We start from the raw sequence: 24517 nt of genomic DNA on the forward strand, positions 1-24517 counted from the left end.
ATGGGAACCAGGTGAGACAGGTACGTTCCTACCGTACGCCCCCCCCCCCCCACCAGGTAACCTACATGGCCCCTCCCTTACCCCTTACTGTATCCACAAAACACAACACTACCCATAAACATCTACTTTACAAATCAACAAACGTCCCTACTGTCTTCCCCGTTCCTCCCATATACCAAATTCGTCTTCTCTCCCTCTTAACCAATCAAATTTGCCATTTTCAACTCATCAAAATTTGCCATTACCAATTCATCATCAGTCCCTCCTAGGGAGGGAGAGATGGAATCACCCCAATGTCTCATCCACGTCGTGATGCGTCTCACCAATCCACACAGCAATTCTCATTTCCTGCACACAGAACAAAGAAAACACAGGTGTGGAGTCATCATCATCACCACAGGTAAGTGGCTGCGTATGGTGCGACAGGTTCATCAATCCTAACTATTTCCTAAATGACTTTAACAACTTTACACTACCCGGGGTCTTTCTCCGGCCAAACCATTGGCCCTCTTACACTATGGGTTCTAAAAACCAATTCCCATTGGCCAAACTGTGGTGCTTTTCAATTTGGGGTCTCACTCCCCCGATTCATCTCCCGGTGCCCTCGCACAATTTCTGGGCTGTGGCGTGTACCTCTCCCAGTGGGTCTACCCACCTGCACACCTCCACCACTGCAGTTGCCTCCGAGCTTACCTGCTCCTTACCCTAACCTAACTACCTGGGGAAGGCCCTCTGGCGCTCTCCCCACTCGGTGCCCTCTCTGGCACTGGGCTGCCCGATCCACACCCGGGATCCTCAGGCACCCACTCACAACTATCGGCTCCCAGAGCCCACCTGCGGCCTCACCTGGCCGACATCCTCACAGTGGTGGAGTGCCCAACCAACTACACACACTAACAGGCTACACGCCCAGCCATTTCCACAACACTAATGCACCCATCCAAATACCATTCTGTCACCCGCACCACAGATGCCAATATCCAACCACAATTTACCTATACCCTCTACCTAACACTTACACTACCCGCCCCGGGTACTCGTGAAAGGGGTCCACTCTTCCCCCATCCACACCTTCGCACCATGCACACCACTCCGTACCAATTACTCCAACTCTCTCCACACACCTTTACTTGCACACCTGTGCTCTCACACCTGGTGCCACCTGCACCCTTCTCTCCCCAAGCGCATTCGCGCTGATCCACAACACTCACTACTCACACACTGCTCCACACACCTGTCCAGTTGCACACCTGTGCAATCACACCTGTTCAATTCTCACACAGCATCATCTCACCTAACTACTCCCCTCTGAAACTTGCGCTTCCCAGTCGTCCCTTTAAACTATTGCGCTCCCACGTCATTATCATCCACACTAATCTACCTGCGTCCCCACTACAGGTATCAGTCACTAACTAAACTTAACGTCACCTAATGTCATCTTCGCTAGATCCCTACAATATAACCTAACCCACCCGGGCTAGTTTTCACTGCCATCAACCCCATAAGCTATTGCGCATTTGCCCCCACCTATGGGAAGGGTGGCAGGGATGCCAGCCTTACCCACCGGGCCCATCGCTCACTACCAATTTCGCACATCAAATTTCAACAAATTAAAAATTTGCCAATCACTACCCATCATCTGCCAATCACTACTGCCAATCCCTTGCCAATCATCAAATTTTGTTTTTCTCTAATTTTGGGTCCAAAACACTAACCTCATCACCCAGTCTACTCACTAATGCCTCTCGATGCGCCAATTCCTGTCCAAAGCCCGGCTTCGTAAAGCCAAGCCATGAATGCGGGTTGTTCTGCGCCAGCGGCTGGATGCGTCCGGCATTCGGGGCAGGGACGGGGGCTTACCCGGGCCGAGATCCCACGCACCATCTCGGCGTGGAGCCATCCAATGTCCCGATCTCGACCTGCCGGAATGCCTCAACAAAAAGTGGTCGCCATGACGACCCTTTCTATCGGGCTGCCCGCTCCGCCTAGTGGAGCACGGACGCGGCCGTTCAAAGCGAGGCCCAGCACGCACCGAGGGCCCGATTCGGCTAAAAGTCGACCTAAACTCTACCCCGTCTAACGTCGATGCTTCACCTGGACGCTTACACCCCGCGGCCCGTTCCTTGCTCACACATCCAGCCGTTTCCATGCTCCTCGTACCTTTCCTTACACACCTCGGTACACCCATTCCACTCACAGCCTTGGTCACACACCTGACCACCGAACACTTTGGCACACATTCGTTGGTCGCACACCTCACCAACACACCTCTTCGCGCCCCCTCCTCTGTGACAATCACAGGTGTGCTCTCATTCGCACACCCAACCACGTGCCTCACTACCAATTCCAGCGTGCATTCCCACTCACGCTCTACCATTCCAGATGTGCATCCTTCCATCCCAGGTGTACATCCTCGCTCACCTGTCACAACCAACTCACTCTCCTTGTCACTCTCACTACTCTCACCTCCATTCTTGACAGCGCACTCACCCTTACTCTTGACAGCGCACTCTTTCCTCATGCACCTGTCCGTCACACACCTTTCTCGCGCACACTCTCCCGTTACACCCTCTGTAACACTCACCACACCGCGCTTCCATGTGCTCCCTCGCACACGCGCTACGACCGACTCATTCTCGCCAGCACACTCACTCCTTGGCACGCACTTTTTCCTCACACACCCCAGAGTCGGACTTTCTCGCACACCTCCTTTTTCGCACACCAGACCTGTCGCACACTTCACCAACGGCCTCTCACGAACACCCGGGTCTATCTCGACCCCCAAGCTTCTTAAATCCCCTGGCGCATCATACGCACGACCATATTGGTCACCACTTACACCGGGTCCTCTTCCTTTTCGCTTCTCCTCCATCACCTGCGAATCCCTCATCCGGTTAATGAGCACATCATCACGATCCAAACACAGACTTTGGACCAATTCTTTTATCTCCTCTTTTATCTCCTTCTTATCCTCTCTCCGTCGCTTCTTAATTTCGCTCACCCCTTCTTCCACTTCTTCTAATTTCTGCTTCACCTCTTTTAATCCCCGGTACGTCTCCTCAAGCTCGTCCTCTAAGGCTACCTTGACCGTTTCCAGGTGCGTCCTCACCTGCCGGTCCTTCGTCTCCATTACCTCTACCACCTCGTCCAACCTCGCTGTCAGTCCCTCACGTACCATCTGACATTCCCTCTTTGTCGCTATTAAGTCGTTTTTTATGTCGTTTTGTGTCGCTTTTAAACCTCCTAATACCGCAGTGTTCCTTTGAACCTGCTCCGTTAGTCCTTTTTGTCCCTCCGTCAGCTGTTCCACCTCCTGCGTCAGGTCCTCTATGCCCCCTTGTAACTTTACAGTCCCCTTTCTCACCTCCTTCTCCATGTGCTCCTTACAGTGCCTCACCTCCTCGCGCACTCCTCCGACCTCCTCACTCACTCCTCTTCTGATCTCCTCTCCCATCACTTGCATCTCCTGCCCAGATGCCACCCTCATCTGCTCCATTTCCTCCCTGTGAGCATCCAGTTTAGTTTCTACCCCCATTCTGACCCCCTCTATCTGCTGCTCCATTTGTTTAACTTCCCTTTCCGCTTGGTCCCTCATGTCCCTCAATTTGCCTTCCATACTGTTTTCTAACCCTATTAACCCATTTCTCACCTCTTTTATCCCGTTGTCTAACCCCTCAAAATTATTGTCTAACTTCCCAAATTTCTTGTCTAACTCCTTAAAATTATTGTCTAACCCCTCTCCGGTACCCCTCGCTTCGTCCCTCATTACCCCTATTTTGCCCTCCAATCGCTCACCCTGAGCATCCATCCGGTTCCCCATTACCCCCAATTGCTCATTCTGAGCCTCCATCCGGTTCCCCATTTGTCCCATACTGCTTTTCAAACCTCTAATTTGGTCTCCCAATTGCTCACCCATTTGTTCCATAAGGGCCCTCATTTGCAGGAGGAAAAGGTTCGAATCCACCAGGGGCGCTGCCACGGTCGCGGGCGCGGTGACCAGCGAGGCGCCATTTTGCGCCCCCGCAACGTCGGGCGCAACGACGCTATTTTGTGCGTCTGCTACCCTTGCTGCTTCGCACTCCTCGCGTCCCTCAATTTGGTCCTGGACCGACCCTGCCTCACTCTCCCCTACCGGACCCCAGCTGTCTTGATCCGCCATAGCGCGACTTTCAAAATTCGGGTTTTTATTTCCGTAAAACAAATCAAATTTCGTCGTTATAATTTCGAGCGCGGGAAACGCGCTCCGGATCGAATTCTACCTCCCAACACCAATTGTTACCCTAGTGGTACAATTGGTGTTCCAAAATTTGGGCCTAATAAATTTAGTCCCAGGTTCGAATCCGACACTCCTGACACCAATTGTTACAGACGCGGTTGTGGATGTTGGTCTACCGAGCGGTTTGGTATGACCGCGCCTGCACGTTTACCCGATTATACTCGAACGTTGACTAAGTCGCGCTATGCTAAATCAATGATGGAAAAGGACACAACGGCTGGGATTAAAATGACACGACACCAAGGGTTCAGTTCTCAAGACCTCCGGAAGAGGTTATAATATTGCGGAAGGTCAGATTACAGGAATGAGAGGGACAGCATAGAAAGACAGGCACTTAGACACACTCTTATATTAGCCCCGACAGACGACAGATAAACGGGACAAAACTGACTCACACGGGGATTGATGGCAAGGAAAGCGGGTAGTCGATGGCTCAAGGTGCACTCTTGGCTCAAGGACAGAATCGACCCGCTCCGGTCCAGAGATGCGGGAGGCCTCACTCAGCGCTCGAAGGTCGTGACTTGTCTTCTTCAGTCGGGGGCGCATCTCACGTCACGTCCGGTAAGTGGCTGCGTATATCCGGCGGGGAGTGACACGCCCTCAGCTCGTTAGCTCCGCCCCAGATGGAATCGGCCCGTTGCTTCTCATTGGGTGCGTGCGGGGGGGTTACCGGCTCCGCCCTTGACGAGGGGCTGACAGGGAGCCCCTTCGTGGTAACCCCGTCGGAGCGCATGGTCATGGCGGCTAACCGAGCCGGTGTGAGGACGCACACTCCCCCGCGCCGCGCCGCCCCCATCTCCACTGTTGTTGTAGTTGTAGTTGTAGTTGTTGTTGTTGTAGTTGTTGTTGTAGTTGTTGTAGTTGTTGTTGTTGTTTCATGGGGAAGATGGGAGGAGGTAAGGGGAGGTCCTAAACTCACTACTGGTGCCATACGATCACAATTTCGTGCAACGAAGAGTCAGAATTAATGGAAACGAGTCCTTAACTGACATAGACTAAGAATAACTAGCAAGATGTCCTATAGTTGTCTACGTGAGATGCGGTGAACCTGGGCACGACATTTAATGGGGGAAAAAGGGGAAGGTCGGTTCTACAGAGTGTTATTTACAGGCAATGGGACTAGGGAATGGGGGATTGGGGATAGTTGGGGAGTATTGGGGAAATAGGGGAGTATTTACAAGCGGATATTGAGGCCAAGTCCCATATCTGCAACAATATGATAGTCTACTAGTGTACCAAATTTGGTGCTTGTATCACAAAATGCACAACAGGTTTGCTATGCTGCTACACTATAAGATATATTACTTTTTCGTTTGATGACAGTCGTCACAAAAACGTCAACAATGATGCCGACATATATTTCTTCGTTTTTATTTCATTCAACATTAGCCGGAAGTAAAATATGTTTCAGGAAATTACCGAGAGATATTTCTTCGTTTTTTTTATTAGTTATGTGCGCATACACTTTAAATAGGTTTATTTGAAATCTTTAATTTTCCACAATATAATTTACTTGCCATTTATCATTTGATGATTACGAGACACTTCCTCTTGAGGATAGTGACAATTCATGCGCTGCGTGGAAACTTCTATTTCCAAAATGAATGAGACGATCGATGAAGAATGCACACTTGAACAGGATGTAGCAAGAAAGCGAATGAGACGGGCGAACGAGTGCGTCGACGAACGTCAATGCAAACTTGCGGGGTCACCCGTGGGAATCCCACGGGCATGGATGTGTGTGACATTTCGACATATTGAGTTAGATGCTGCACATTCATTTTTACAAAATGGTTACTGGCAAGTCATCAGATCCAGAAATGGTGTAATGAACACAATTTATTTACGCGCAAGCAAGAAAGCAAGACGGCCCGATTTCCGATTCCGACGGGCGAGACGGGCCGACGGGCGAGACGGGCCGATTTGGAGCAAGAAAAAGAACGAGACGGGAGAAAAACGAGAGAAACGAGACGGGGAAAGCCGATTGGAGAGGCGAGTGAGGAGCGATGGGAGAGGCGAGTGAGGAGCGATGGGAGAGGCGAGTGAGGAGCGATTGGAGAGGCGAGTGAGGAGCGATTGGAGAGGCGAGTGAGGAGCGATTGGAGAGGCGAGTGAGGAGCGATTGGAGAGGCGAGTGAGGAGCGATTGGAGAGGAGAGTGAGGGTTTGGAGAGGAGAGGTGTGTGAGGGATTGGAGAGGTGAGGGATTGGAGAGGAGAGGAATGTGAGGGATTGGAGAGGAGAGGAGTGCTAGGTGGAGAGAGGAGAGTGTCAGGTGGAGAGAGGAGAGTGTCAGGTGGAGAGAGGAGAGTGTCAGGTGGAGAGAGGAGAGTGTCAGGTGGAGAGGAGTGAGGGGCCACATATTATGTGAAAGAAATAAATTGTGTTCATTGCACCATTTCTGGATCTGATGAATTGCCAGTAACCATTTTGAATGTGCAGCATCTAACTCAATATGTCGAAATGTCCCACGGGTGACCCCACTATATTTCTTCGTTTTTATTTCATTCAACATTATTATCCGGAAGTAAAGGTTCACATGTTCATTTCACGTGTGCAAAAACAAACTCCATTTCACGTGTGCATGGACATGAAACACAGACGGGAAATTGCTAAGAGATATTTCGTTCGAAGCAATTCTACACCGCCCAAATAAAATATTTCACCGATACACCGAGCGAATTTCAGTGAATTTCAGCGAATTTCACCGAGTTTCAGGAAATTACCCAGAGATATTTCTTCGTTTTTATTTCATTAGTTACTAGCAGAAGTACTCAGCGTTGCCGGCCGGGGGAAGGGGGAAGGGCACGTACACTTTAAACATGTATATACATGTGGGATGTGGGATATATACATGTGGGACGTGTGTGTGTGTGCGTGTGCGCGCGTGTGTGTGTGTGTGTGTGTGTGTGTGTGTGTGTGTGTGTGTGTGTGTGTGTGTGTGTGTATGTGTGTGTGGGGGTGTACATGTGTGTATGTGTATATGTGTATGTGTGTGCATGTGTGTCGGTGTACATGTGTGTGTACACATGTGTATGTGTGTGTATATATGTGTCTATGTGTATATATGTGTGTGTCTGTATGTGTGTATATATATATATATATATATATATATATATATATGTGTGTGGGTGTACATGTGTGTGTACGTGTGTGTGTATGTATGTATATGTGTATGCATGTGTGTGTATGTGTATGCATGTGTGTGTGTGTGTCTGTGTGTGTGTATGTGTCTGTGTGTGTATATGTGTATGTGTGTGTATCCATATGTGTATGTGTATATGTGTGTATGTGTATATGCATGTGTCGGTGTACATGTGTGTGTACGTGTGCGTGCATGTGTGTGTGTGTGTGTATGTGTATGTGTGTATATATATGTGTGTGTATGTGTATGTGTATATGTGTGTCGGTGTACGTGTGTGTGTGTGTGTGTGTGTGTGTGTGTGTGTGTGTGTGTGTGTGTGTGTGTGTGTGTGTGTGTGTGAATAAGAGAGAGACCGAATTGTGAGATACAGAAATGAAAAAACGAGGTGTGTGTGTGTGTGTGTGTGTGTGTGTGTGTGTGTGTGTTATTGTGAAACAGGTGCAGCATCCAACTCAATATGTCGAAATGTCACACACGTCCATGCCCGTGGGATTCCCACGGGTGACCCCACTAGTATATATATACTAGCTTGGCTCGGCTCGCCGAGTGTCGTTACTGAGGAACAGGCTCTTATTTTAGCTGAGGATAATGACTGCACCTGAGTTGCTGTGTTGTCATGATTTACACCAATCATAATACAAACAATTATTTTGCACAAATGTATTTGTTGTGTTTGTGATATTACATTTTTATAGGCAATTTCGGTTGAATGTTTTTTTTCAAGAAAGAACCCCTCAGCACATACATCGGGGAGGGGTAGTTGCAGACTGGAAGTTTGGGACGATTACACCTCACCACCACGTCATTTAAAACACCTCACCACCACATAATTTAAAACACCTCACCACCACATAATTTGAAACACCTCACTCCCACCTAATTTAAACACCTCATCACCAAGTAATTTAAAACACGTCACCACCACGTAATTCAAAAAACCTCACCACCACATCATTCAAAACACCTCACCACCATGTAATTCAAAACACCTCACCCCCACGTCATTCAAAACACCTCACCACCACGTAATTCAAAAGCCCTCACGACCACGTAATTCAAAACACCTCACCACCACATAATTAAAAACACCTCATCCACATGTAATTCAAAACACATCACGTAATTCAAAACCCCTCACGACCACGTAATTCAAAACACCTCACCACCACATCATTAAAAACACCTCATCCACATGTAATTCAAAACACCTCATCACCACGTAATTCAAAACACCTCACCCCCACGTAATTTAAAACATCTCACCCCCACCTAATTCAAAACACCTCACCCCCACCTAATTCAAAACACCTCACCCCCACCTAATTCAAAACACCTCACCCCCACCTAATTCAAAACACCTCACCACCACGTTATTCAAAACCCCTCACGACCACGTAATTTAGAAGACCTCACCATCACATAATTAAAAACACCTCAATACCAAGTCATTCAAAACACCTCACCACCACCTAATTTAAAACACCTCACCACCAACTAATTCAAAACACCTCACCACCAACTAATTCAAAACACCTCACCACCACGTAATTCAAAACCCCTCACGACCACGTAATTCAAAAGACCTCACCACCACATAATTAAAAACACCTCAATACCAAGTCATTCAAAACACCTCACCACCACCTAATTTAAAACACCTCACCACCAACTAATTCAAAACACCTCACCACCACGTAATTCAAAACCTCTCACGACCACGTAATTCAAAAGACCTCACCACCACATAATTAAAAACACCTCAATACCAAGTCATTCAAAACACCTCACCACCACCACCTAATTTAAAACACCTCACCACCAACTAATTCAAAACACCTCACCACCACGTAATTAAACACACCTCACCACCAAGTAATTAAAAACACCTCACCAGTCACCACCACTTAATTCAAAACACCTCACCACCAAGTAATTAAAAACACCTCACCAGTCACCACCACGTAATTCAAAACACCTCACCACCACATAATTCAAAACACCTCACCACCACGTAATTCAAAACACCTCACCACCACATGATTCAAAACCACCACCACGTTATTAAAAACACTTCACAACCACGGAAACAAAAGTTTCAGGGAGTAGTTCAGTGACAACACAGATACTGCCCAGATATGTAGATATATAAATCGATGACCAAGTGTGCCTGAGTTGCTGTTTTGTCATGGTGGACACCAATCATAACAAACAATTATTTTGCATAAATGTTTTTGTCATATACGTGATATTACATTTCATAAACAAGAAGTTGAATACTTAAGTTGAAAAAATACATCTTTTTCAATTTTTGTTTTTCAACAAAAGTTGTTTTTTCAAAAAATTTCAAAACAAAGACCCTTGAAGACACACACAGGAGAGATAGGTTCATACCCGAAGTTTCGTACGATTTTACAAAAGTTTGAGGTAGTAATTCAGTGACAAGACAAGACAAGTGACAAGACACTGCACAGATATATTTATAGATATGCTGTGTGTGTATATATATATATATATATATATATATATATATATATATATATATATATATATATATATATATATATATATATATATATATATATACAGGGGGCTGCAAAAGTAGGTATACAGTAAGGATTATACCAGTATTACCAGTATTATAATAGTTTTGAGGGATTTTGAGGGAAATAGTTTTGAGGGACATTTGAGGGATTAATATGTTTATTATTGATATGTTTATTATTGATATGTTATTATTGATATGCTTGTATAATCAATAAAATACGTTTTGTGCGCACGTTTTTTTTCTTCATAACTGTATACCTACTTTTGCAGCCCCCTGTATGTATGTATATATATATATATATATATATATATATATATATATATATATATATATATATATATATATTGTTACTGATCGCGGTTTAAGATGTTAGTTACCGAGCAGTTTGGTATTGCCGCGACCTAACAGGATCCCTGACTCACCCGATTCACCCAGGACTTTGGCCGGATGGCACCACAGCTAGTCAATAGGGAAAAGACAAAGGCGACACGGATGTGAAGAAGAAGAAGCAGAAGACAAAAAGGTTGGAAATACCACTAAATTTATTCCTACTATTTACATGCTCAAAGTAACCAAGGAGAAGGAAAGATAATAAAATAATATACAGAAGGATTAGAGACACAGTGCAATTATTAACTTATACAGCTTAATTAACCCAGGACAGAACAAACAAAAGACACTGACTCAAGCGGGGAATTGCAGTAATGGCAGGATGTGGATGGCTGGAGGGAGAGGGAGGTCCAAGGGGGTCCCGCAGCACAACCGGCGCGTTTAGCAGCCGCCGTTCAGGCCAGGCCCCACGCTGCTGTTTTGGCTGCTGTTTACGTCGCGTGCTTTGCCAGGCCTTGTCCCACTCGTCTGGTCCAAACCCTCAACTCTTTCTTGTTTCTCTCACTCCTCACCACCGACTCCTCACCGCAACCAACTGACCACCGACTCCTTACCACCGCAACCAACGCAACCACTGACCCTCCTCTGGCAACCGACTCAGACCAACTCCTTGTGACCAACTCAAAGTGCATCTCCGACCAACTCACTGTGACCACTTCCGTTTGCGCCTTTTATAGCGCCTCCAGCGATTACGCCGCCGGCGTTTTGGACACGCCCATCGGGGTGCTCACCTCGGCCCTGGTTGGTCGCGCGACCCTCGGGCTCCGCCCTGGATGACGACGGGCGGGCGCGCCCCTCCTCCCCTCTGACGAGGTGGAGACACGCCTTTCTTCTCCGACTCAAAGCACATGGTCAATGGCGGTTATTGGAGGGGAGGTGATTGGGAATCGAGGGCTCAGCAGTGACGAGAGGGGATGTAATATGGAAATGGAGGTTTTGGGGATGGGAAGGAAAGGGAGCTTTTGGGGATGGGAAGGAAAGGGGATCTATTCTCTTTCACTGGTGCAATGGAGTATTTCAATTAATGGAAGACACAGCCTTACACTAATACACATAATAAGGATATAACTGTCAAAAAAGATATATCGTGTCCTGCATGTATGTTTTATGGACTAACTACGGGAACGCCCTTTGACCTTTATACAACCACAAACGGAGGGAGGAGGGGTGATATTTTACAACAACCTTTTACAACAACATTTTACCACAACAATAAATAAAAAAAAACATTCTCATATCCACAACAATATATATATATATATATATATATATATATATATATATATATATATATATATATATATATATATATAGATAGATAAAATATGTTGACATAAATCGAATAGCGTGGATCGGGATGCTGTGCTTGCCTCACTATACATCGCTGCAGAGGCACAAGTTTGTTTGAACTTAGGATAATGACTATATGAGTTGTTGTGTCGTCATGATTTAAGCCAATGATAATGCAAACATTTCTTCTGCTCAAATTTATTTGTAATATCAGTGATGTTACATCTTTATAAGCAATTTAAGTTCAGGATAGTGATAACACTTCACTGTAAACAATACAACAACATGTCGCAGTTCTTGGAAGGTGAGGCAACTGCTTGATAGCGAAACGAATATTGTCAGGGTGGCCAACGCGTCATGATCCTACATACAGTTGACCATATGTGAAGACCGGTTGTTCTAGCCACAAGCACACCCTAGACAAACTCTGCCCCTGACTCTTGTTTATGGTCATGGCAAAGGCAATTCTCACTGGGAACTGACGTCGTTGCCAATGGAATGGGAAAATCCCATCTGTAGGTTGAAGAGTGATGCGAGGGATAAACACACTGCGACCTGCATTGTCACCATTAGCAATAATAGCCTTTAGGAGGCGGCCACAGATAACTTCTTTCACGATTAACCGTGTCCCATTTAATTGCAGAGTCCTGGCTTCGCGTTGAGGTTGCGGAGCAAGATTAACGGCATGCCATCCTTGAGTGAGAGTTGATGAGGTGGCATTCCGGCAATGTTAAGGGAATTGAGATATTCAGTTGGCAAACGTGTGGCATCGTCATCATCATCATCATTTACCGTCTTGTCTGCACTTTGACAAAGTGTTGGTGTTCCAGGAAATGTATCTGACATGACCTCGTTGATGGTATCCACCAATGTGTTATTTGGTGCTAATATTGCACGATCTGCCATCCACTTATGATCTGTGTGGTGTCGGTGAAAGTCAGGAAAGACCCAGTCAATGACTTCACTCATGGATCTACTTGATTGTTTCACGTGAGGTGCTGTCAATTTGCATGCACATTTCCTCTGGTATTTCAATGCATGCCTCATTGTTGTAGGGTAGCTGTCCGTTGCCAAGTTGTAGTAGCCAACGATCAAACTCCCTCGATTTTTTATAATGTCCAATGTCCATTCATAAGCACACGCATATTCTCGGTAAGGTGGAATATCTTGAAATGTTGCCACAACACAGAGAATATTTCAGAGAGGCATTGACAATCTGGGCACGTGATCCATGTTTAATAACAGGAAGCACCTGTCTAAAGTGTCCAGCAGAGAACTATTACTTTTCCCCCAAAAGGTATGTCTTGGTTGGTGATGTCTCGTAATGTACGGTGGTCAAGTGCCTCAAGTAGGTGCCTGTGACTCATTGGAGCCTCGTCCCATACAATAAGGTTTGCTCTACGAATTAGGTCAGCAAGAACACTTTGGTGAGATATCGATATTGATAATGTTGTTGAGTCAGTGACCATGATGGGGGCTTTGAACCTGGAATGAAATGTACGTCCACCCAGCAGAAGTGTAGCCGCAATACCACTTGAGGCAACAGCTAGAGAAACATTCATTTTGTCACTGTGCAGGGTGTGTGCAGCAGCTAGCAGAGTGTTCAGTGTATAGGTTTTACCTGTCCCACCTCTTGCATCCAGGAAGATAGCCAATGGTTCCTTTTTCTGTAAAGCAACTATAACAGTGTCATATACATATACCTCACGTTGAGAGGGTAGAAGTGCATTTGGGCCATGCAAGCGTTGGTTTACAATGTTTCTCAAAGTTTTAAAATCATAAGCAAGTTCAAGTTCCTCCTGAATAATCATTGGCAGTTGTGGTTGTGCAATATTTCCATTGATTGCTTGCACTGTTGCACGCAAATCATTTGTGACATTTGGCAGATGAAACTCAGAAAGTTGTCTGTCGTGGTGTTGAAGGCGATGCTCAACGTCCAGCGATACCATTGCACGCAGGAGTTGATGATCAGCTTGCTTATTGAGGAACCCGAGGAAGAAAGTCATCCCACCAGTGCATATGGTGATGGTCGAAGACCATAACTGGGTCAGCAGGGTTTCAAAAGAGTAGAGTAGGAGGGTCACAAAGAGCTCCCTGATTTGTGGGCACATTTGTATTGCTTCTGCAATCTGCATCTGTCAATGCAAAATGCCATTCTCCATCATTTTGAAGGAGACCAAGCGTCTCACACATGCACTTTGGAAAGTTTCATGGCACTGACCATTAATAGTCCTCTACTTCCTTCTACATTTATTTCCATCACTCTTCTCAACCAGTCACTTTCATCCTTCCTCAACACATGACCAAACCATCTCAACCTGTTTCTCTTCACAGCATCAATCACAGGCTCTATTCCCATCATCTTTCGCAATTCATCATTTGTCTTCCTCTCTCTCAACGATACTCTGCACATCCACCGAACCATTCCCATTTACACCCTTTCCAGCCTTCGTTGCTGCTCTACGTTCATTACCTATGTCTCGCTCCCATAAATCATAACACTTATCACACATGCAGCATACACCTTTCCCTTCAGCTTCAACGACACTACCCTCCTCATCAGCACGCCACTCAGTTCCCGAAACTTCTTCCATGCACATCTCACTCTAGCAACCGTTGCTGAGTCTGATCCACCTTCTACATTCAACATGTCTCCGAGGTAGCAAAATGTTTTCACTCCCCCTTCCTCTTCATTAACGGTATGGACCTCAAACATCCGGGGCCTTCGCTCAAACTTGACTGATCTCTCCATACAGGTTGCTTCTGACAAACCAGACGTGATCTGCTTAACAGAAACTTTCCTACCTCATGGTGTCTCTGATTCCTTGGTATCTATCCCAGGTTATTCGCACCTCCAGGAAGGTTAGACCTGAGCCATGTCCTGGAGGTGGGGTTGCTATCTTTATAAAAAAAACTCTTCCTCACTCGCCCTGCACTGCCCTCTCTCCACCTCACCCCCAGGAATACCTTTGGCTACGGCTTCCCCTTCGCTCCCACCTTTTGTTCATATGTGTGTTGTGCCGTCCACCAAACAGTGATGACTCCATATACATCTCGCTGTCTGATAATATGGACCAACTTCTATCTACCCATCCCAACTCTCTCTTCCTCATATGTGGTGATTTCAATTGTCACCATGCCAGTTGGCTGGGTGTGGGTACCTCTATCACAAGCCATGGCTCCTCAGCAAAGGACTTCTGCGACTCACTGGGACTCACGGTCTGGCACCACCCTCTGCTCACCAAACTCTCCTCCTTTGGTATCCATGGAAATCTCCACGCATGGCTGGCGGACTTCCTCTCTAGTCGTAGTCAACGTGTGGCCCTGAATGGGTTTATCTCATCTCCTCTTCCTGTTCAGGCTGGAGTTCCCCAAGGCAGTGTTCTGGGCCCTGTGCGTTTTCTGGTCTTCATCAATGATCTCTCTGACTCTCTTGGAAAATCCTCTCTATCTCTTTGCTGATGACTCTACTCTCTGCCACTCCATACCTATTCCTTCAGATAGGCAGGCAGCAGCCTCCTCACTCTCTGCAGACCTCGACAAAATCACAGACTGGGCAAACAAGTGGAACATTTCAATCCTGAAAAATCTCACACTATCACTATGTCTCTTCGAAAAGACCGTCCGGACAACCCTCCCATGTACTTTGTCAACAAACTTCTCCACGACGTTATGTCACTCAAGCTTTTGGGTCTCACTATCTGCCATGATCTTTCCTGGGAAAACCACATTTCAAATCTGGCCTCCAAAGCCAGCCGCCGACTGGGCATCCTCCGTCGTGCGAAGTCCTTCCTTGGCACACCTGAGCTCCTCACCACATACAAGGCTTTCATCTGCAGCTCAATGGAATACTACACTCCCCTCTGGGCTGGTGCTCCTGCCTCACACCTAGCTCGTCTTCACGCGGTTGAAACCAAAGCGTTCAGAATCATTGGAATCTCCCGCGATGAAGCTAACTCCAAGGGCCATTCACTCACTCACCGCCGGCAGGTTGGTGGTCTTTCCGTCTTCTACCGACTCCTCTCCGGCCTTGCCCTCCCAGCTGTCTCTGGGCTCTGTCCCCCAAATATTCCTGCAGGTCGCACAAGATCTGCCTGCAACCCTCTTATGGTTAAACTGCCAAAATCAAGACTCTGCTCACCTTCACTCCTTCATTCCTCTTTTCTCCTGCCTCTGGAACAAACTCCCTCACTCTCTTCAATCCCACTCCTCCCTCCAGGTCTTTAAAACAGCTGTTCACCACCATCTCTTATCTTCCCCCATCCAAAACCTTGATCTTTTCTACCCCTGCTAATTTCACCCCAAATCCACTTTTTTGAAATACCAACTTCTGTGCTGGAAGTCCTTGGTGTACTTGTGTTTTATACTTCTCCCACCCCCCCCCCCCCCTTCCCACGCCTCCTCCCCCCAAGCCCTCTCCCTCCCACACATCTCCCGATGTCCCTGCTCTCAAATGTTGTGTTTGTGTGCTTCCCCTTCTCTCCCCATCTTGTCTACTGCTCCCTCTTTTTATATATTTTGTTTGTTAGATTTGTTTGTGAAATAAATGTTAGCTCTTTCACAAGCCTCGATTCTGTAAACAAAAAAACAAACCCCCACCCCCCCCAAAAAAAACCCTCCTTTACGTTCTGAGCCAGCACCTCCATCACAGCTACAAATAGTAGTGACCTTAGTACCGACCCCTGATGCGCTCCCACCTTCACCTCAAACTCACCACTGTTCCCATCCTTCATCCTTACAGCTGTACGCGCTCTTTTGTACATTGCCATCACTACTCTGATCAACCATTCCTCCACTCCTAACTTCCTCAATGCCCGTGTCAATACTTCGTGTGGAACCCTATCGAATGCTTCCTCCAGATCAACAAACCCAAGAAACAGCTTCTTCCTCTTCTCCATGTACTTCTCCTGCAACTGCCTCACAATAAAAAGCGCGTCTGTCGTTCCTCTTCCTGGCATAAATCCAAAACTGCATTTCGTCGATCTGCACTTTCTTCCTTATCCTCCTCTCCAACACCCTTTCCAATACCTTCATTCCATGCTCCAATAACTTTATCGCTCGGTACGAGCCACACTCCAGAGGGTCACCTTTCCCCTTGTATAGAGGGACGAGGGTACTCAGTTCCCAATCCACTGGAATGCGGCCTTCTTTCACCACCAGATTACAGATCTCTGTCATTCTCTTCACACCCCAACTTCCTGCTGCCTTCAACACATCTCCCACAACTCCCGTCAGCCCTCCTGCTTTTCTACTCTTCATTGCTTTTATCGCTTCCTCAACTTCCTTCTCAGTTATCTTCTCTGCCGGTCCTAAAACTGGGTTACTCTCTATGTTGCCATGCCATTCATTCTCTGCATTCAACAGCATTTCCATACATCTCTTCCGTCTTCCTTTAATTCCATCTGGGTCCACAACGATTTGTCCCAAGCAACTCACCCCCATCACATCACACCTCTCTTTCGCTATCTGCTTTGCAATCCTGAATACCGCTCTCTGACCCTCTTCCGAATCCAAGCGTTCTCCGAACATTTTCCTGCATGCCTCCTGTGCCTTTGCTACCTCTTTCTTTGCAGCCTTCTTGGCTGCCTTATAGCCTTTGCTACCTCTTTCTTTGCAGCCTTCTTGACTGCCTTATAACTTTCATGCTCTGCTTTTTCTGCTCCCGTACCCTTCGCCTTCTGCCACTCCTTGAACTTCTTCCTCTTCTCGTCAATCCTCTTTCCAACTTCATCATCCCACCACCATGTTCCCAAGTGCCTCGGTGGTCCTTTTGTCCATCCACATACCTCACCACCGGCTCCCAACAGACTATCTTTCATTGACATCCAATCACTTTCAAGCTCAACCACATCAGCCTCTACCCTACTCAGCCTCTCTTTTAATGCCTCCCTTACTGGCACCTCTTTCAACCTCCACACCTTCATTCTCGGTTGGTACTTCACCCGCCGAGCTCTCCTCGCACCTTTCACCCTCATGTCGCAAACAACCAAGTGGTGCTGTGAAACAGCCTCCTCCCCCGGGATCACCTTTGTGTCCCGGAGGTGCCCCATATCTCGCCTACGCACCATCAGGTAGTCAACGGTTGTCGTCGATCCACCTGAGTGTTGTGGAAAACCAATCAGGTCCACACAACTTTAGTCCAACTTCTGGTTTAATTCCATTTAGATCATGACATCATCCTGTAATGCAGGAAATGCAATAAGCATAAGATATGGCATCACATGGGACCATTCATAACATTCAATGTAAGCAATGTAAGCAAGCTGAATATTCTATGCTGGCGTACCGTTAGCGAGTCTACCAGATGTAACGTGTCACAGGAGAAGTCTCGGAGCACCGTCCGCAGCAGCGGGTCTTATAGTCGCGCCCCTAGCGGTGTCAACCAGGGTCGGGTGACGAAGGGTGTAACGCCAAGTCGTCGGGCCCTGGTAGACTCGGTGAGGGGAGGGTCGGTAGACTTTCGGCGATGGGAGCGTCGGGAGAGTCCATAGTCTCATAGATGGGTTCGATCGGTTCGTCCGATCTAAATATCTCTAATTCTGGGAGATTTAATCTATCTCTAATTCTGGGGGATTTAATCGATCTCTAATTCTGGGGTATTTAATCTACCTCTAATTATGTGGGATTTAATCTTTCTCTAATTCTGGGGGATTTAATCTATCTGCAATTCTGGGGGATTTAATCTATCTCTAATTCTGGAGGATTTAATCTATCTCTAATTCTGGGGTAATTAATCTTTCTCTAATTGCAGGGGAATGAATCTATTTCTAATTCTGGGGGATTTAATCTATCTCTAATTCTGGGAGATTTAATCTATCTCTAATTCTGAGGGATTTAATCTATCTCTAATTCTGGGGGATTTAATCTATCTCTAATTCTGGGGAATTTAATCTATCTCTAATTCTGGGGGATTTAATCGATCTCTAATTCTGGGGGATTTAATCTTTCTCTAATTATGTGGGATTTAATCTTTCTCTAATTCTGGGGGATTTAATCTATCTCTAATTCTGGGGGATTTAATCTGTCTCTAATTCTGGGGGATTTAATCTATCTGTAATTCTGGGGGATTTAATCTATCTCTAGTTGCGGGGGAATGAATCTATCTCTAATTCTGGGGGATGTAATCTATCTCTAATTGTGGGGGAATTCATCTTTCTCTAATTCTAGGGGATTTAATCTGTCTCTAATTCTGAGGGAATTAATCTATCTCTAATTTTGGGGGAATTAATTCTGGGGGATTTAATCTATCTCTAATTCTGGGGGATTTAATCTGGGGGATTTAATTCTGGAGGATTTAATCTATCTCTAATTTTGGGGGATTTAATCTATCTCTAATTTTGGGGGATTTAATCCATCTCTAATTGTGGGGGAATGAATCTATCTCTAATTCGGGGGCATTTAATCTATGTCTAATTGTGGGGGAATTAATCTTTCACTAATTCTGGGGATTTAATCTGTCTCTAATTCTGGAGGATTTAATATTTCTCTAATTCTGGGGGATTTCGTCTCTCTAATTCTGGGGGATTTCATCTATCTCTACTTCTGGGGAATTTAATCTTTCTCTAATTCTGGGGGGATTGAATCTTTCTCTAATTCTGGGGGCTTTAGTCTTTCTCTAATTCTGGGGGATTTAATCTTTCTTTAATTCTGGGGGATTTAATATATCTATAATTGTGGGGGAATTAATTCTGGGGGATTTAATCTATCTCTAATTCTGGGGGATTTAATCTGGGGGATTTAATTCTGGGGGATTTAATATATCTCTAATTCTGGGAGATTTAATCTATCTCTAATTCTGGGGTAATTAATCTTTCTCTAATTATGTGGGATTTAATCTTTCTCTAATTCTGGGGGATTTAATCTAACTCTAATTCTGGGAGATTTAATCTATGTCTAATTCTGGGGGATTTAATCTGGGGGATTTAATTCTGGGGGATTTAATCTATCTCTAATTCTGGGGGATTTAATCTTTCTCTAATTCTGGGTGATTTAATCTATCTCTCCTTCTGGGGAATTTAATCTTTCTCTAATTCTGGGGGGATTGAATCTTTCTCTAATTCTGGGGGATTTAGTCTTTCTCTAATTCTGGGGTATTTAATCTTTCTTTAATTCTGGGGGATTTAATCTATCTCTAATTGTGGGGGAATTAATTCTGGGGGATTTATTCTGGGGCACTTAATCTATCTCTAATTCTGGGGGATTTAATCTGGGGGATTTAATTCTGGGGGATTTAATCTATCTCTAATTCTGGGAGATTTAATCTATCTCTAATTCTGGGGTAATTAATCTTTCTCTAATTCTGGGGTAATTCATCTTTCTCTAATTATGAGGGATTTAATCTATCTCTAATTCTGGGAGATTTAATCTTTCTCTAATTATGTGGGATTTAATCTATCTCTAATTCTGGGAGATTTAATCTATCTCTAATTCTGGGGAAATTCATCTTTCTCCAATTATGTGGGATTTAATCTATCTCTAATTCTGGGGTAATTAATCTATCTCTAATTCTGGGGTAATTCATCTTTCTCTAATTATGTGGGATTTAATCTCTCTAATTCTGGGGGATTTAATCTATCTCTAATTCTGGGGGATTTCATCTATCTCTAATTCTGGGGTAATTCATCTTTCTCTAATTATGTGGGATTTAATCTTTCTCTAATTCTGTGGGATTTAATCTATCTCTAATTCTGGGAGATTTAATCTATCTCTAATTCTGGGGGATTTAATCGATCTCTAATTCTGGGGGATTTAATCTATCTCTAATTACAGGGGAATGAATCAATTTCTAATTCTGGGCGATTTAATCTATCTCTAATTCTGGGAGATTAAATCTATCTCTAATTCTGGGGGATTTAATCTATCTCTAATTCTGGGGGATTTAATCTATCTCTAATTCTGGGGTAATTAATCTTTCTCTAATTATGTGGGATTTAATCTTTCTCTAATTCTGGGGGATTTAATCTATCTCTAATTCTGGGGGATTTAATCTATCTCTAATTCTGGGGGATTTAATCTATCTCTAATTCTGGGGGATTAAACTATCTCTAATTCTGGGGTAATTAATCTTTCTCTAATTATGTGGGATTTAATCTTTCTCTAATTCTGGGGGATTTAATCTATCTCTAATTCTGGGAGATTTAATCTGTCTCTAATTCTGGGGGATTTAATCTATCTGTAATTCTGGGGGATTTAATCTATCTCTAGTTGCGGGGGAATGAATCTATCTCTAATTCTGGGGGATTTAATCTATCTCTAATTGTGGGGGAATTCATCTATCTGTAATTCTAGGGGATTTAATCTATCTCTACTTCTGGGGAATTTAATCTTTCTCTAATTCTGGGGGGATTGAATCTTTCTCTAATTCTGGGGGCTTTAGTCTTTCTCTAATTCTGGGGGATTTAATCTTTCTTTAATTCTGGGGGATTTAATTCTGGGGGATTTAATCTATCTCTAATTCTGGGGGATTTAATCTGGGGGATTTAATTCTGGGGGATTTAATATATCTCTAATTCTGGGAGATTTAATCTATCTCTAATTCTGGGGTAATTAATCTTTCTCTAATTATGTGGGATTTAATCTTTCTCTAATTCTGGGGGATTTAATCTAACTCTAATTCTGGGAGATTTAATCTATGTCTAATTCTGGGGGATTTAATCTGGGGGATTTAATTCTGGGGGATTTAATCTATCTCTAATTCTGGGGGATTTAATCTTTCTCTAATTCTGGGTGATTTAATCTATCTCTCCTTCTGGGGAATTTAATCTTTCTCTAATTCTGGGGGGATTGAATCTTTCTCTAATTCTGGGGGATTTAGTCTTTCTCTAATTCTGGGGTATTTAATCTTTCTTTAATTCTGGGGGATTTAATCTATCTCTAATTGTGGGGGAATTAATTCTGGGGGATTTATTCTGGGGCACTTAATCTATCTCTAATTCTGGGGGATTTAATCTGGGGGATTTAATTCTGGGGGATTTAATCTATCTCTAATTCTGGGAGATTTAATCTATCTCTAATTCTGGGGTAATTAATCTTTCTCTAATTCTGGGGTAATTCATCTTTCTCTAATTATGAGGGATTTAATCTATCTCTAATTCTGGGAGATTTAATCTTTCTCTAATTATGTGGGATTTAATCTATCTCTAATTCTGGGAGATTTAATCTATCTCTAATTCTGGGGAAATTCATCTTTCTCCAATTATGTGGGATTTAATCTATCTCTAATTCTGGGGTAATTAATCTATCTCTAATTCTGGGGTAATTCATCTTTCTCTAATTATGTGGGATTTAATCTCTCTAATTCTGGGGGATTTAATCTATCTCTAATTCTGGGGGATTTCATCTATCTCTAATTCTGGGGTAATTCATCTTTCTCTAATTATGTGGGATTTAATCTTTCTCTAATTCTGGGGGATTTAATCTATCTCTAATTCTGGGAGATTTAATCTATCTCTAATTCTGGGGGATTTAATCGATCTCTAATTCTGGGGGATTTAATCTATCTCTAATTACAGGGGAATGAATCAATTTCTAATTCTGGGGGATTTAATCTATCTCTAATTCTGGGAGATTAAATCTATCTCTAATTCTGGGGGATTTAATCTATCTCTAATTCTGGGGGATTTAATCTATCTCTAATTCTGGGGTAATTAATCTTTCTCTAATTATGTGGGATTTAATCTTTCTCTAATTCTGGGGGATTTAATCTATCTCTAATTCTGGGGGATTTAATCTATCTCTAATTCTGGGGGATTTAATCTATCTCTAATTCTGGGGGATTTAATCTATCTCTAATTGTGGGGGAATTAATCCATCTCTAATTATGGGGGATTTAATCTATCTCCAATTCTGGGGTACAGTAATTAATCTTTCTCCAATTATGTGGGATTTAATCTATCTCTAATTCTGGGGTAATGAATCTATCTCTAATTCTGGGGTAATTAATCTATCTCTAATTCTGGGGTAATTAATCTATCTCTAATTCTGGGGTAATGAATCTCTCTCTATTTCTGAGCGAATTGATCAATCTGTATTTCTGAGAAAATTAATCGATCTTTAATTCCGAAGGAATTAATCAATCCGTATTTCTGAATGAATTATCTTTTTTTTGTTGGTTTATTGAGACAATGATCACATAAGCCGGAGTTATGCTTCTACGAAGATGCACGTAAGCGTCTCTGCATAGCTATGCAGAGAAGGGGTTTATGGGTAACCGTAGCCCGCATAGGCTCGCCGAGGGGTCGATGCGCACCCCTCCAAAATCTCAACAATGCGTCGCACGTAGCTGTGGTCATGTGCGTCAAACAAACGCTGATTGGTTGAGCAGGGAAGTATATCTGGTAGCATTGAGGGTTGGGCCCAGACCCAAATCCGGAACTAAAACAAAGAACCAAAACATTCAAACAGAATGTTTACACTTTTACTGGAGGTGGAAACGGGTTTCCATTTCTGGGTGCTTCTCCATTTTCTGTACATTCTTTAGTTTTAGTAAATGTGACACTGCCCCGTACTGCACGCGTTAACGTTACATGCAAGTAAGTTGGCAAACACCCATGCGGACGTCTGCGGGCGACACCCGTGCATGTTTGCAGAAGCATAAATCAGCCTTTACACCTAACATACCTTGCCAGAGTGTGTGGGTAATGCATGTAGATCGTTGCTTTTCATTTGGTCTTTATCAACAAGTCCTACAAAGGAATTAAACATGAACGATCAATTAATATTGGAACATTCAATCAGCCTTTTTCCTTTTTTGAGCTCGAGCAAACGTTACAACGAGCTCAAAGTTTTGTTTGAAGACCAGCAGCTCCCTGAATGGTTCAACAAGACAGGTGTGTACAACAGTCACTGGCACAAAGGATGATTCTTATTGTCAGAAGGTCAAGAAAGAGGGACTCCTTAATGTAATAATAATGAATGCAAATTAAAATGTAGCTAGCAAATTGTGAAAGAAACGGATTTAAGTTTGTTTTTACAAAGGACGTTGCCATGAGATAATCACAAACAAGGGAATTTGAATGGAGAAATCACTTGATAACATATTGCTTGTGCTATGTTGCTATGAAAAAAAGGAGGTGTTAGTGCATGAGTGGTGTGTGACGACATGGTGTGTATATTACATCACTTTGCAGGAATATGAAAAAAACAAACTCAAAAAAGGATGTTTTAGTGCATGAGTGGTGTGCGACGACATGGTGTATATATTACATCACCTTGAGAGAATACTAAAAAAAAAACTCAAAAACGAAGTGTTAGTGCATGAATGGTGTGCGACAACATGGTGTATATATTACATCACCTTGCGGGAATACCAAAAAAAAAAATCTCAAAAAAGAAAGTGTTAGTGCATGAGTGGTGTGGTGTGCAGTGACACTGTGTGTGCATTACATCACCTTGCGGAAATACTTTTAAAAAACAAGAGAAAAATGACCACAGTGTGATCACCAGCTGCGACGTGTAGAATCATGAGGATATCCGTTGCAATATGCGCTACCAAATTCGACCAGTCATTAAATTATACGCATGCACCAGCGTCTTTTTGTCTTTCAGTTCTGGTCTTGTCCTTTGTTTTGCGACGCATCATGCTTCATCAACTGATTACATATAATGTATGGACGTGAATGTTATTTCTGTTAATGTTAATCTTAATTCATTAATGTTATTTATTAATGTTAATTCTGGGTGGCAGAGGGATAATTTGAAACGGGCTTGGTCGGTAGGGGAAGTCCGAGTGTATGCGCATGCGCTTTTCAAAAAGGCACCCCAACAACAAGAACAACAACGCGGTCCTCTCATAGAGATGCTCGTCGCAGCTAAAAACTCAAAAAAGGAAGTGTTAGGACAGGAGTGGTGTGCGACGACATGTTGTGTATATT

The 24517-nt window shown here is 44.1% G+C and overlaps 1 protein-coding gene across 6 annotated transcripts in view; it reads right to left on the reverse strand.

The window, feature by feature from the left end:
- The window catches only part of LOC137418586 (uncharacterized), a 156580-nt gene that overhangs the window by 52747 nt on the left and 79316 nt on the right, over positions 1 to 24517 (reverse strand). For 5 of the 6 annotated variants that reach the window (XR_013621101.1, XR_013621104.1, XR_013621102.1 and 2 more), the window contains one exon: positions 23265 to 23329. Coding sequence is in view for 2 of the 6 variants with exons in the window: in XM_078766819.1 (XP_078622945.1) it covers positions 23265 to 23329 (65 nt within the window). In the remaining 4 variants the exon portion in view is untranslated. Of the gene's footprint in view, positions 1 to 17778; positions 17825 to 23264; positions 23330 to 24517 lie in introns of those variants that run through there. The other variant, XM_078766820.1, reaches the window with a different exon arrangement.

Source organism: Myxine glutinosa, chromosome 12 (genome assembly GCF_964187855.1).
Source record: "Myxine glutinosa chromosome 12, kmMyxGlut1.1, whole genome shotgun sequence".
Classification (NCBI taxonomy): Eukaryota; Metazoa; Chordata; class Myxini; order Myxiniformes; family Myxinidae; genus Myxine; species Myxine glutinosa.